The sequence below is a fragment of the Otolemur garnettii genome, unplaced genomic scaffold (assembly GCF_000181295.1).
Source record: "Otolemur garnettii isolate 467f Iridium unplaced genomic scaffold, OtoGar3 scaffold00018, whole genome shotgun sequence".
Lineage (NCBI taxonomy): Eukaryota > Metazoa > Chordata > Mammalia > Primates > Galagidae > Otolemur > Otolemur garnettii.
Genome location: NW_003852413.1, coordinates 28,117,029 through 28,131,217, shown reverse-complemented (window position 1 = coordinate 28,131,217; position 14,189 = coordinate 28,117,029). Strand labels below are relative to the sequence as shown.

At 52.8% G+C, this 14,189-nt stretch overlaps 2 protein-coding genes across 2 annotated transcripts in view; both read right to left on the bottom strand.

The window, feature by feature from the left end:
- The window catches only part of PDK2 (pyruvate dehydrogenase kinase 2), a 14,779-nt gene extending 8,269 nt beyond the window's left edge, over positions 1-6,510 (bottom strand). Inside the window, exons 1-2 of the mRNA XM_003786489.3 lie at positions 6,206-6,510; positions 4,255-4,396 (exon numbers count right to left, since the gene is read on the bottom strand). Of these exons, the coding sequence (XP_003786537.1) occupies positions 4,255-4,396; positions 6,206-6,323 (260 nt within the window). The 5' untranslated portion in view covers positions 6,324-6,510. The remainder of the gene's footprint in view (positions 1-4,254; positions 4,397-6,205) is intronic.
- Positions 6,511-10,878: 4,368 nt separating this feature from the next.
- Positions 10,879-14,189, bottom strand: part of ITGA3 (integrin subunit alpha 3) — a 31,910-nt gene continuing 28,599 nt past the window's right edge. Inside the window, exons 24-26 of the mRNA XM_003786488.2 lie at positions 13,301-13,426; positions 12,867-13,008; positions 10,879-12,232 (exon numbers count right to left, since the gene is read on the bottom strand). Coding sequence (XP_003786536.1) covers positions 12,898-13,008; positions 13,301-13,426 — 237 coding nt within the window. The 3' untranslated portion in view covers positions 10,879-12,232; positions 12,867-12,897. The remainder of the gene's footprint in view (positions 12,233-12,866; positions 13,009-13,300; positions 13,427-14,189) is intronic.

Genomic DNA, 14,189 nt, shown 5'->3' with positions numbered 1-14,189 from the left:
CAGATGTCACCTTTGGGCCAGACTGTGGTCCTAAAGAGAGAGACACTGGGTCCTGGGCTGCCCACCCCTTGGTGGGCCAGAGAGGGAACAGGGCTTAGACAAGAGAGGAGGGTGGCTCCCCACACTAAGGAGAGCATGGCAGTGAAAGCAGTGGTGCAGTGACACAGGCACTTCCAGGCAGAGCAGGCAATGGCCACTCCCTAAGACCTGGGGAAGGCCAGGTACCCTAGGACCTGCTGACCTCCACAGTGACAAGGCTGCCAGGACACCTCTGGTGAGATCTGGAGCTTCCAATCCTAGTGCAAGGTAATGTACAGGTCCCACCAAACCCTGCCTTGTGGGGTCCTGAGCCAGTCCAGAGCCTTGGGTTTGGGGGAGGATGGCAAGGAGGGGCTTCTGGCCAAGGCAGCAGGAGGCTTAAAATGTATGGATTTGGGGAAGAGCCTGACAGTGGGGGGAGGAGGACGAGGGCCCTGCAGGCCTATGTGGGAGTGAGAGGGGCGTGTATGTCAGTCTGTGAATGTGTACGCCCCCGACTGTGGCACTAATGTCCACAGCTGCTAGGTGTGAGCAGGTGGTGAGGAGGGTGACTCCCTACAGTAAGGGGAGTGTGGCAGTATCCTGAAATGTTGAAGGGGTGGTAGGCAGGGTGCGGTTCTGCTGCTGGCTGTGCCCTATAAAGGCCACTGAGCCTCTCAGATCCCCATCTGCAAAGGGGGTTCACCGTGTAAGCACTGCATGGGGTGGGATGTAGACAGAGGAGACAGTGCAGTGAGCCTGCGAGCAGTAAGCTTTGCTGCTACCCAGCCTGTGCTCCAGTTATGCAGGCAGTCAGAGATGTGGCTCACAGAGTCAGCGGCTAAAGCCCTAGCTCCCTGAGCTGCAGGTCCCCTGCCAGAGCCACTCCCCCGTTGTTATTCTTCTCAAGGGCAAGGATTAGTTCCCACAGGGTGGGGGTGGGGAGCCCCACAGGCAGGGTTAGGGGTCCACTCTGCCTGCTCACAGGCGAGGGAGGTTCCAGAGAAGGTGCTGGCCACATCGCCTCCCACCTACACCTACACAGAAGACTCTTAGTGACAGCAGTGACTCACTGTCATTTGATTCTACTCCATAGCTCTTAACCCTGTACTTTCTAGATGCACATTCTCCCTCCCCACCACGCCCCTGAGAGGAGCCAAGGTCATCCTTTCTGCCTCAGTAAAGTGAATCCTATTTTCCCACAGACTTGTACTAGCACCTTGAGCTTGGAAACTGCGCCTCACAGCTCAGGGCCCAGCCTTCTTCCTTTGCCTCCAACAAAGCAGTCTCCAGATCCAACAGCCAGGGTTCAAGTCCTGGCTCCACCATGATTCCCAGATCTTAGCCAAGTTTCATCCCCTCTGTGAGCCTCAGTTTCTCATCCAGAAAATGGAGATGGTAAAAAGGCCTCCCTCATAAGGTTGTTGTGTAGATTGAGTGAGTTACCACCCGAAGACACTTAGGACAGTTCCTGGAACACAGCAAGCCCTCGGGGTATGTTCGCTTTTGTTATCATCATTGTTTATGACTCCCTAGTCTGAGAAACTTCACCACAATGACATCATCTTTGGCTTGGGGTGCTGCTACCTGGGAGTTTAGGGACAGGGTTCATGTTGGTAAAGTTCTGCATACTTTTCACATCTAGCAGTGGCATTTGAAACTTAGAAACAGGCTGGGTCCCCAATTTATAGATGAAAGAGCTGAGGCTCAGAAAGACCACGTGGTTGCCAAGGACTGAGTGTCTAGCAAGCCTCAAAGTCAAGCACTCTGATGCCAAGGCTAGGGCTTCCCCCCACCATCTAGTCACCTCTGTAACAGCAGCCCACCACCCCAAGCCTGACCAGTTGAAATAATTTATCCAGTTTCTTTAGAACCAGAAATTTTCAACTTGCCCCGCAGTGACTCTGCCTATAACCTCTCCCCAGCTGAACGAAACCCCGTTAGCTATTACCACGTATTAATCATTACCACTACTAATAATTGCATTTGTACAGAGTTTTTCTGTTTTCCAAGGGGAAGGTTTTGCTCCTTATTCATCAGACTCAGGTTAGTAGTTGCTAGGCTCCCCGGTAAGTTGCCCCCTCTTCTGGTGAGGACACTGCCCACCTCCCCACCTCTGTTAGTACCAGCTGGCAGGTGCTTCTCCTAAGAAAGAAATCTCCACTCTCTCACAGGCAGCCATCTCATCCTTGTCAAAAAGTCCTTCCTGGTCTCACACCTCAGTCTCTCCTGCTGCAGCAGCCTATGCCCTTTCTCCCTGGAAACATTCTCAGCACGCTGTCTCTCCAGGGATCAGGATGCTTTAGCAATCCCTAGTCCTGCTCCCCTCTAAGTTGAATCACCCACTGGGGAAGTGTTTTCTCTTGTCTAACTTCACTCCCTCCTGCTGTTACTTGACATTACTTCCACGCTTTGAGGGAAGAATGTTAGGCCAAACCCTCACATATGTCACTGATTTTCAGGAAGGGACTCTAAGGGTAGGGGCCCAGGGAGTTGTGGGCAGTTCAGCAGCCCCCTGCCCTCCTCCTGCATCTCTTGGCTCTCCAAGGAACACAGTGTCCAGGGAGAGACCTGAAAGCCCTGTACTAGAGTCAAGGACCAGCTGGAGAAGCAGCCAGGTTAGTCAGCCGGACAGAGCTGGAGAAGGGCTGGGGAGAACAGATGGCGCCTCTATCTCCTCCCCACCGCCCCATAGTGGGAAATGCTGGTTGGCTCAGAGGTCCTGGACCTCCTAGGGGCAGGGGCACAGCAAGGGGTGACCTGGTTGAGCTACATGAAAACAAGGCTCTGTATTTTATCCCCCCATCCCACCTTTACTGCTTGTGCAATACCCACAAGTAAGTTCCTGGCCACCCTGGCCAGATCCTTTCCTGTTCCTTTAGCATGGAGTGCCCTTCCTTTCCCTCTAGCTCTAGGCTTGCCTAGGTTCCCTGCACAGTGACACTGTGAATCCACTGCAACTTCCCCATGCCTTCTCATTGCACCAACACGCATTGTACACCTACTGTATACCTAGGCCTGTGTATATAACACTGTTTCTGACCATATCTCACTTAATTAGAATACGTCCGCCATACATGAGTCCATGAATTGAAAAAGTGTTGGAAGGGCACCAATTCATCTTATAAAACCTGAACAGCATTTGTTTAGAGGATGGAGGACGGTGGTTGACATTTTCTTCTAACTACATTTTTGTGTTTTCCAAGTGTCAAAGTGAACATATTCTGTCCCTGCACCTCCCAATCGACCCTCCACCCAATCGATGTTCCTTTCCAATCCTGTTTTGATTCTTAACTGAAATAAAATGAACCCTTCAGCAGGTGTGCTGCTCCACTTAGTTCACCCTGCCTGGGTGAGGAGTTTCATTTTGCCTTCCAGATCACAGGCTCCCTGAGGACAGCTGCTGCTGTTTTTTAGACCCCAGCATGGCGCTGGGCTCAAAACAGGCGTGGAACATGTTCCCGAGTCTATAAGAAAACAGCAACCATCCCATGCTACAAGTCCAGAAGAGCCAGCAGAAGATTTGTGCACAGGTGCCACTAAAGACCAATGAGGATTAGTCATTCATGTGCCCAGTGACAGAAGAACCCTAGTTTAGTCTTCATGTGACCAAACTTTGGCTAATGCCATTCAGTTATATCACCCAGGGCAGAGTTCTTAGGCCAATCAAGCTGAGTCCTTCCCTCTGCTCCTACTGCTACAAGCAATAATCTCTTTGCCCCTCCAAAGTTCTTCGGGAGGGTACTGTGTCAACCCTGTGTCTATTTTCCAACATCCACCCACAACAGTCTGTCTTACAGCTTGAATTATGTAATTTGTTCAGAGATTTGCTTCTTTGTGTTTCTCTTGTTTCCCCAAACTTGCTCCAAGTAAATATTGCCTAACAGGTGCTGGGATTCCAGGACTGGCGCTGGTGGCTAAATGCTAATGTTAGCCTGACTTGGGATTTTGGCTGTGAAAACTGTATGTCCTGGGTGGGTCCTGGTTTCCAGAGAAAGGAAGATCGTAAGAATAGGTCTGTCCTATAAACACAGAGGCTAGGAGTGTGACCTGCATTCCTGCTCTGGCTTAGGGTTCCCATGTGACCCTAACCTTCCAGTCTCTTAGAGCCCCTGCGGCTCCCCTCTGTCCCCACGCCCACCCCCAAAGCTGCCAGGAGCATGGAGACTCTATCCTTGAGTCCACGGACACATGGTGGTGGAGTGGGAGGTGCAGGGACAGAGCCAGGGGTCTCACCAGCTCTGTACCAGCTGCACCGAAGGTGTGCTCAGCACCCTGTCAGGAAGCAGGTTGATCTCTTTCATGATGTTGGCCAGCCGCACAGGCAGCTCCTGCCTGAGGAAGGTGAATGAGGTTTTCTCACAGGCATTGCTGGACCCTGGAGGGAGAGAGAGGAGTTAGCCCACAGAGCCACAAACCATCTCTAGGGTCAGGTTGCCTAAAACCCCCATTGACTGAGGGTTCAGAGGGGAATTGACCTACCCAAGGGCACATAGCAAGGCAGCTCTCCCCTTCCACTGCAGTGCTCGAGCCTCCACACCACAAAGCCTAACACTTTAGGGGTGGCATCTTCTCCTCACTCCCAGCTGAACACTGGCTTGTCTTTAGCCATAGGAAATAGGGACACTCCTGAGTCCAACTGAAGCTGCCTCTGGCCTATGTCACATCATTTCTCCTTCCTTCCCTCCAGTAGACACTCACTTTGGGAGGTGGATCCAGGGGGCAGAGAAGCCTGGAAAATTTATCCCTACTCAGGGATGGCCTGGCTGAGGGCAGCTATGCTTTGACCACCACAACTGCAGGGTCCCAACATTGTCTCTGGCCCAGCCCACCTTACCCAGGCTGGTCAGAATGCCCAGGGCAGAACTGCTGCTATATTAGTGCCCACTGTGAGGCACACAGAGCTTAAGGATGGGAGTCCAAATGCCTTGGTCTGCCTTCAAGACAAGGAGGAGTATAGGACTGCATACCTAGAGCTTGGCCCAGATTCCAGGGACATGAGTTCTAGTCCAGTCTCTGCTTCCTCCTCTGTCACCCAAGGTACGTCATTATTCTTTTGAAGGTCTCAGTTTTCCCCACTGTGAGACCAAACTATACTGTGAGCCCCTCACAATTGTTACTAAGGTCCAGTTTGGAGGGATAGGTGCTGGAGGCTAGTTGTGGGCCCAGGAAGCTTTCCTGCATGAGAGAGGCTCAGGACTCAAACAGGGCAGGGCTGTCGGCAGACAAGTCCTGGGAAACAGGTGCCCTATGCCTTGGGTGCCACCTTCCTGCTCCCATCCCATCAGTGACGCAGCTGTAACCTAAGCAGGGCACTATCAACTCAACTCTTTAAAAACCGCCCCCCACCCCCAATCTCCAGCTGGCACCATGTAAATACCGTGTAGACAGACAAGGCCCACACAATGCCTGTTTCAGCCACCACGTTGGCACAGCCTTCTTTCTGCCCCAGAGCCACCCCCAGAATGCTGGTGGTGGATGATCTAGACCCAGGAACCCAGGGGCAGCTGAGAGAGGGTACAGGTGGCCTGATTCTACTTCATGGTGCCTTGGGCCCCTGCCCAGCTGGTGACAGGCTGCAAGGCCATAATAGATTTGATCTTCAAGCGTCCTTCCCCACTAGGGCAGCTGGGGTCCAGCTCCTTCAGCAGGTGGAGGTACACTGGACAGGGGCTCTCCCTCCTGTTGGCTCCTTCTTTTGAATGAGCCCTCTTCCTCCACTGCCCGCTCCCCCTCATTCTCTTGCACTCTCTGCCCAGGAATGTCTGACCCTGCTCTGCTGGCCCAGGTCTCCTTCCAGATGGCTGCACCTCCCAACCCTGCCTTGTTGCTTCTGCTAGCATTCCCCCTATTTCCTCTCGGTCTCCCACTCAGAGTCATCAGGACAACCCCCACTGACCCTTTACTGTCTGTGTACCACCCTGCTCCCTTCCTGCTCTCAGGAGAGTAAGGGCCTTGCCGCCCCTTACTCTCTGAGACCCCTCACAAAGCCCAGGACACCACCTTGGACCCCTCCTTTTCAGTGCCCGGGTTACCATTAACAGTCCAGCGCAAAGGCCTGGCGGCCCTGCCTCCCCGTTAACCTTTTCCTGCCTGTACTCTTCCAAGCAACCCTTCCCAGTCACTAAGGGCCTCTCTTCCCAGTCCTGCGGGCCCTGCTGATAGCTGCCTCCCTCCCACTGCTTACCGAAGTCCAGAAACTGCTTCATGGACAGGGGGGACGGGGAGAACTTGCTGAAGTGCTCGATATACTTGGGCGCCCCTACCAGGGACGCATTCTTCAGCAGCACCCGCACCCAGCGCATGGCAGCGGCGGCCGCGGCTCGGGCTTGGGCTCCGGCAAAAGGGGCAAAAGGTCCCCGCGCCGGCGGCTCTAGCTCTCCGCTCGGCCCAGCCCGCTCCAGCAACGCCGTTCGGCCCCCTCCTCCCACCCTCTGCCCTGACAGGCCCTCCAAGGCCCAGCCAATCGGCTTTCCGCAGCGCCCCAACGTCGCCAATGGTCGTGCACAAACAACAACCGGAGAACAAATAGCTTTCTGTCCCGGCACGTGGCTTCCCTCTGGGCCCGCCGCCTTAACCCCACCGGTGCCGAGGCAGCCTGTTGTTTTGGGGAGGCTGAGTTGAGATCTCTTCTCCCGCCCGTTCACGCCCCCTTTCCTCTGAGGGGCGAGGCCCGCCTTAACCCCTTCTTCCCCGAAGGCTCGCCGGCCTTTCGCTTCCTCTTCCAGTCCTGCCTTTCTCTGGCTCCCTCCCCACATATCCAACTGCCTGCTCCTTTTAACCCTTCCTTCCCTGAATTGTCTAGGTAGCTTTCAACTGATCAAAGGTACCGGTTTCTCCTGTCCAGATCTTTACCTTAACGAGTCTTGTGTGTTGCCAGTCCAGATGACAGTGACTTACTTAGCTTGTGAATATTTGCAAAATTCAGAACCAGGACGTAGGCCTATGCTAACTCGTCCTACATACGTGCAGCCCACCCGTTCCCTCAAAGATCCCAGCGGTTCAGGAAATGACAGGCGTTTTGCGTTTCCACTTGAAAGACACCCAGAGTCAAACCTTCCCGACTAGAAGCGATGGAGGGAGCAGCTACATCAATGTCAATTTTCGAAACACTTTCATTTTATTATTACCTAGTTCATCCCAGCGGTCCTCAACCTGTGGGTCGCGACCCACAGGAACTATATTAAAGGGCCTCGGCATTAGGAAGGTTGAGAACCACTAACCGAACCTAAAGCCTTGAACACCACCTGAGCAAGCAATCTTCGCACCCGGCTTCCCTAGAGAAAACTCCTGGCGGGGCGGGGAGCTGGTCCTGTCCCTGCAGCCCGGCCTCGCCTGAAAGTAACGTAGTGCGCCGTCTTGTGGTCAAACGTGGTATGTCCCATCCTGGACTTAGGGTCAATGCTTTTGCTTGGTAACGGTTGGGTCATTGTCACGCACTAACCAAGCACCTAATGTATGTTAGGCTTTGTGCTGAGAATAGATAGGACAGATAGGATCAGGACATGCAGAAAGCTGCCTAAGTAAATAATTAGTTACAACACAACGTGATTACAGTATGGCAAACCCAGAGCAAGGCTTCATGATGTTAGGGCCTCTTAATTGAATGAATAATAACTTATATGCCAGGCACTGTGTGCATGCATTATCCCACGTAATTATCAAGATAAATGTATTATAGTATAATCCCCATTTTACAGACGAGGAAACTGAGATTCAGGGATCATTGCCAACCTCAAAACTGACCTATGGTGCAGTGGCTCACGCCTATAATCCTAGCACTCTGGGAGATGGAGGAGGGGGATTACCTGAGCTCATGGGTTCGAGACCGGCCTGAGCAAGAGAGAGACCCATCTTTAAAAAGATCCAGTTATTGTGGCTGGTACCTGTAGTCCCAGCTACTTGGGAGGCTGAGACAAGAGAATCGCTTGACCCCAAGAGTTTGAGATTGCTGTGAGCCACGACATCATGGCACTCTACCGAGGGGGACAAAATGAGACTCTGTCTCTAAAAAAAAAAAAAAAAATCTTGTTAATTCCTCGCTTACAGCCTTTTAATGGCACTCTACTTCTTAGTGATGCTTTTCCAGCTGTCCATGATCTGTATTAGCTTAACTCTCCAGCCTTCCTCTCCACCTTCGCCTTCTCAACTCCCAGCCATACCAATCTGCTGCCTTAAACCAGCCTCTAATCTCAAAGCCTTTGCAAATACTATCTCTTCCATCTGGATCATCCTTTCTTCTCAACTTCACCTGCCTTCATTCCTCAGGTCTCAGCTGCTTAGTCACCCCGTCCTAATGAAAGCCTTCCCTGATCCTACCATGCTGGATAATAGGCTCTCTTCAAGGGCCCCTGAGATCTTCTGATCTTAGCATGATGTTAGCTCTTATCACAACGAACAGTAATTGCTGATTCATCTGTCTTCCCCACTAGGCTTTAAGCACCCTAAGGCAGAGGTCGTTGTGTCCATGGCACCACTGCTCTATCTCCAGCACCATGCACAGTGCCTAGCACATAGCAGAGTGGACAGGGTTGACAAAAGGTGGGGTCACTATAGAGACATGCCGTAGAGAAGTCAGGAAGGGCCATCAAACATCCACTGGGCTAACAATTAGGAGGGGACTGCTGATCTTGGTGAGTGTACTTTTCAAGTGCCAGAAGAGTATATGGGATATTTTATACAAACAGCCTATCTCAACCTAGTGATAAATGGCAGCTATTACTATTGTTAAAATTCAAGAAACGGGCTGGGTATGGTGGCTCATGCCTGTCATGGGAGCATTTTGGGAAGCCAAGACAGGAGGTTCACTTGAGACCAGGAGTTCAAGACCAGCCTAGGCAACATAGTTAAACCCCATGTCTATAAATAACAACAAAAATAAAGTAACAAGGAGAAGGCCATGACCTTTGAGGCTAACTATAGGATAGGAGAAGAGACTTCCTATGATCCTCACCTTAGAGCTGGACCTCCATAAAGTGGGCTCTGTGCTGGGATAAAAATTCCTTCTGCAGAGACTGCTGGAGGGGGAGAACAGGGGTGGTGTAATGTGGCGTATCTGTCAAGCTGGGTTAGGTGATGCTCCAGTAACAAGAAAAACTCCAATCCCTAAATGCCCCACTATCTGTACAATGCAGGACATTGTGGGGGTAGAGGGGGGCTCTCAGGGACTCAGATTGATAGAAGCTTTATCTCAGCACAGCTTCCACAGCAGCAGAGGCAGGAAAAAGGGATCTAGGAGTGTTTCACACCAGCAATTTAATGTTTTAGCTCAGCAGTGAGCCACTTTCCTCCTGCCTGCAAGTCACATGTCCTCATTCAATAGAGAGGGCCTAGGCCTAGGAAGTACAATCCCATCATGTGCCCAGACGGGGAAGAATCCCCTCAATGGGTCCTTTAGTGATGCAAGAGCCAAGATCCCCTTCTGGAACAGTGTGGAGGTGCTACATCTCCAAGGAGCTCAAGAAGCTTGGCAATGTGGAGGGTCCTTTTAAAGTGGGCACTGTATCTCTGCCAAATATGTTTCTTTCACAAAAGCATAGCTACAGTAGTCCTGAAAAAGACTTCTTAGCTTCAGGAGTGTATGTGTGTTCTCCAAGCAGTAGCTCACAGGAGACTGGGGGCTGGGCCTGTGACTGGCCAGAAGGATGTGTAGCCGCCCCCTTATTGTAGGCAGGAAGTGGCTGTAAGGACAGGACTGAGCTGAGCTCTGACAACCCACATATGGTGTTATCTCCAAAGAAGTGAATCCCATATTGTGGAAACTAAAGTGCAGTTTGATTTCTGGGCAGCTCTGGCTTGGGGCCGGGTTTCCCTGGGGGAGTTAGACATTCCACTGTCAAGTCATCTTGAGGAGTGGCAAATCCTAGGGCAGAGAGGGAGGGGTTGGGATGAGGGTGATCCCTGGTGGAGGGTGCTTGGCAGACACGGTGAGGAGGCTGGGAGGCTCCCAGGATGGCCTGGTCTGTGGGCTCTGGAATATCTGAACCTGGGTTCTGCCTGGAGGCTTCTCTTGGTAGTAATTTCCAGCCTTCAGTGAAGTCCTGCCAAAAGTCATAGACTTGGGGAAAATTAACAGAAGGACATATGCTACAATCAAGTTCAAAGAAGTCATGTAGAGAGCAGCCTCGCTGCATTTCCCAGACATTCCCCTGGCCTTACGTAGTGGGGGACACTTTGAGGACAGAGGAGGAAGCAGCTCCAGGAACCCCAGGGAATGGCAGGAAGTAATGTGAGGGCTTGATGCAAATGTCATAGCTGAATAAGCTTGTCCTGAACATTCCTGAGGAGATCCCAAAAGATCAGAGCTCCTGCCCAGAGGCTGGGGGATGGACACTATGGGCCCTTCAGTCTCTGTAGCCTTGGGTCTCTTGTTCACCTCCTGGGTGCCTAAGTGAATTGGTGGGGAAACAGAGGCAGAAAAGCAGGGTCTTATCTGAGTTCAGCCATTAAGAACTCTCCTCTCTCCACCCTGTACCCTGCCTCCCTCCTCTGCCCACCAGGATTACTTGTTCCAACAGCCAAGTAGCTTCCTGTCTCTTCCAACCCTGCATACCCTGCCCGCCCCTCCTCTCCAGAGCCCACGCATAGTCCTCTAAGAAGCTGTTTTGGACCCATCCAGCCTACTCAGGTCTCTTCCCTCATCTCCTTCTCTGGACATCAGTCATGTGTCCATGACCATCCTTTTAGACAGGGCCATTCCCAAGTGCAGGGGCGGTTGTGTTCTCTGTAAATCTTTCACTCTTAAACCTCCAAGTGCCCACACCTGGCTCTGTTCACCCAGGGGTCAGCTGGACAATGTCGTTACCCATTCACATTAGACAGGGGGTGGTAGGAGTGGGGGAAGTTGGCAGGTGCAGCATGTACAAACTGGGAGCTGTTTATTGGTCACCGTGAGAAGCCTATGTACAAAGAAGGCACAAGAAGGGGGAGGGAGCCCCCCTTGCTACAGTACCATGGAGATGGTGGGGGCTGGGAGTTGGTTGCCAACATGTCAGAAGAGTTTTGGAACCAGTCTCAACTTCTAGCATGGGCCTTAAGACATAACCCATAGGGGAGGGTGAGCCAGGTTGGCTCTGAAAACCAAGGGTAGCCAAGAATTCTACTGCTAGGCCCCAACACACAGTCAGTGGGGCTAGGGTAGGGTGTGGCTGGATGGGGCAGGGACAGGGCTTCCTCCCTGTTCTACTACATTCAAGTGTCGCTCCCTCTGTTGTCCTGTAGGGTCTCTCCAGGCCCTTCCCAGGCTGGCTGGTAGTGGTGTGTCAGCAGTGGCATCTCCTCTGCATCCTTCCAATGTCCATTTGACCCAGGATTGGTCCCCTCCTCTCCAGGGAGGAGCCCACCGTGCTCCCATGGCAGTCCCAGCACAGGGTGTCTGGGTTACTAGTGCTGTGTCTACCTTTGTTCCTTCAGGCTGCATTCCCTGCTAGTTCAGTCTGTGGCCAAGGAGAGGCTTCACAGAGATCCATAAAAGAAAGCCATTCTGGGACCTTCTTTCTAGTTCATTCGCACTTGGGTCGAGCATTGGTCCTGCAAATGCCTCCTAGACAACATTTGGCAGGACCCCCAGCACTCTGGGTGTCAGTGAGTGGCAGCTGGGGGCCCAGTGGGCTGCTCCTTGTCAGTAGTTTTATCCCAACAGCAAAGTCAATCCAGTGACTGCGGCTCAAGATGGATCCAGTGTGAAAGGGGGAGGTGTCACCACATCGGGGGCTTTTTCCTCCTGGCTCTGGTGGCGGTCTTTGACTTGGTTTTGGCACAGGCTGAGGCTAGACAAGGCATGTCCACATACCATCCTCGGTGCATAATCACAATCCACAAGCAGTGGGCCCCACGTGTGTCTAGGACACAGGCATTGCTAGGTCCACAGCTCCAGCCCTGCTATGGGGAAATGCCTGTGGCCAGATAGCACAAGCTTGCAGTTGAAGAGGTGTGTGTGCCTGAGCCTGCTGGTGCCAGCCAAAGGCAGTGCCCCGTGGACTGTCAGAGGCATAACTTATGATAAATAGGAAGAAAGGGGACTCTGGGGGAGGAGGAGGAGGATGGATCAAGAAGGATGTCAGTAGTATCAGTCCCAAGTCTGCCAGCTGGTCACCCAGTGCTTCTTGGTGGGCAGGGTGCTCCCTGGAGGTGGATAACGCTCCTCCTCACGGATCCGCACTGCATGGTACTTGGGCATGATCCGGTAATAGCGAGTCCGCTTAAAGAAGTCACACTGGCATTGGGGAGAAGAGACAGCACGTCAGCATTCAGCCTTCCAGTGGGAAGAAATGCCCAACCTTTTCCTCCTCTACCCAGAGGTCCTCGAAGGGGGGACCTCTGACTGCGATACACCCCATCTCCCTGCACTGAGATGGGGAGGGTGAGCTTCCGCACCTCAGGCCCCAGAGGAAGGAGGAGTCCAGGAAGGCAAAGAGGAGAGGGAGAGGCAGATGGAGACTGAGGGGCAGCTGCAGAGAGGCAACAGAAGGGCCAGGAGGGATGGGTAGTCATCACTCTGTCATCCCAGAGGGGTGCTCAGAGGAAAAGTGCTGGATCCCTGGAGCAAAGTCCCTGCTAGTCCCTTCACCAGGGTGGGTAGGGGGTGAGGAATCATCCTGGACGTGCCCTGTGGCCTACAGAGATGGCCCTGTTCCAATGCTCAGAAAGGAGTCATCACAGGAGGGTTGATGGCTCCAAGTCCCTGGGGAGGCAGGTGAAAGCCAAACCAGGGAGATGGAATGGGGCAAACAGAGTGGTGGCCTGCTGGTTGAAATGGGGGACAGGTCAGGTCAGAGTGGGCCCAGAAGGGACAGGAGCAGACAGGACAGAGTCAGAGGCCCCTCAAGAGGGCCCAGAGGCCATGTTACCCGGATGGGCCGGGGGCGGGGAGCTGCCCCCTCAGTAGTCGTCGGTCAGCCTCTCTGTCTCTGACGGCTGGCTCTTCATCTCCGCCTTCTGCCTCTTAGCTTCATACAGAGCACGAGTGCGGGCTCGCTTGAAGAAGCCGCACTGCGGAGGGGAGCAGGTGGGGGCCATCAGGGGAGTGCGGGGGCATCCTCACCAGCAGCATCACTAACAGGCTGGGGCTGGGAAGCCTGGGTGCTGGGTCTGAGCCTGGCTTGGTGGTATGGCCAGAAGCCAGGGCTCTTGGGGCTCCCTTTCCACTAACCCAGGAAAGGCAGGAAGCTGGGGAGGTGGGAGGAGTTGGGGAGGGGTGAGATGGAATGAGGAATGGGATGGGGACATGTGGGAGGGAAGTGTGCTGGGCAGGAGGCCCCAGGTTGGAGTCCCAGAGGCTAACCTTCCACAGCAGGAGGGTGACCAGGCCCAGCAGCAGCAGCCCCGCACCCACGGCCACAAGCACCACCCACAGCTCGATCTCAGCTGGCAGCTCCTCCACCAGGTCGGAGTCAATGTCCACAGAGAACTGGAGAAGGGAGAGAAGTGCTCAGTCCTGTGTCTGTTCTGGACCTTGACCCTGGACTCACCCTTCTTGCCCCAGCTGGGTCCAGGGCCCTGCTGTTTGAAATACTGCCAGTAGGGGGCAGCCAGGGACTGGGAAAGCCCCTACATGCCCCACTGACATCCGCAGGTCCAGCAGTCTTTCTGCTTCTGCTGTGCAAAGACCTGACTCCAGAGGAGTAGCCTCCTATCTGGGGGACAGCCTGGAGTCTGGGTTTGAGACCCATACATCTGAGCTTTGATACTATCTCTATCTCTGACAAGCTGTGTGACTTTGGACAGGAAATTTCTTCTCTCTGAATCCCCCATTTCATGGTCCCTGACAAAGGGGATCATAATGTCTAACTCTTATGTAGACATAAGCATAGCAGAGTGGTCAAAAGCATGGGTTTGGGAGCCAGACTACCTGGGTTCAAGTCTAGCTATGCTATTCACTAGCTATGTGACCTTGGGCAAGTTACTTAACCTCTCTGTTGTTATGATAATCATGCCTACCTCTTAGGTTGCTGGGGAGGATTCAGTGTGTTTAACATGTGTAAATTGCTTAGAGTAAACCACCTTGCTATATAGCAAGGACTCCATAAATATTTACCAAAATGCCAAAGAATGCATAGCATATAACACCATTCTTTTTCTTCCCTTACAATGGACATATGTGAGCATAAGATTTTTTTCTGACTATACATGATTTTCACTTCTTTTAAAATTATCTTGACCATTATTTTTTT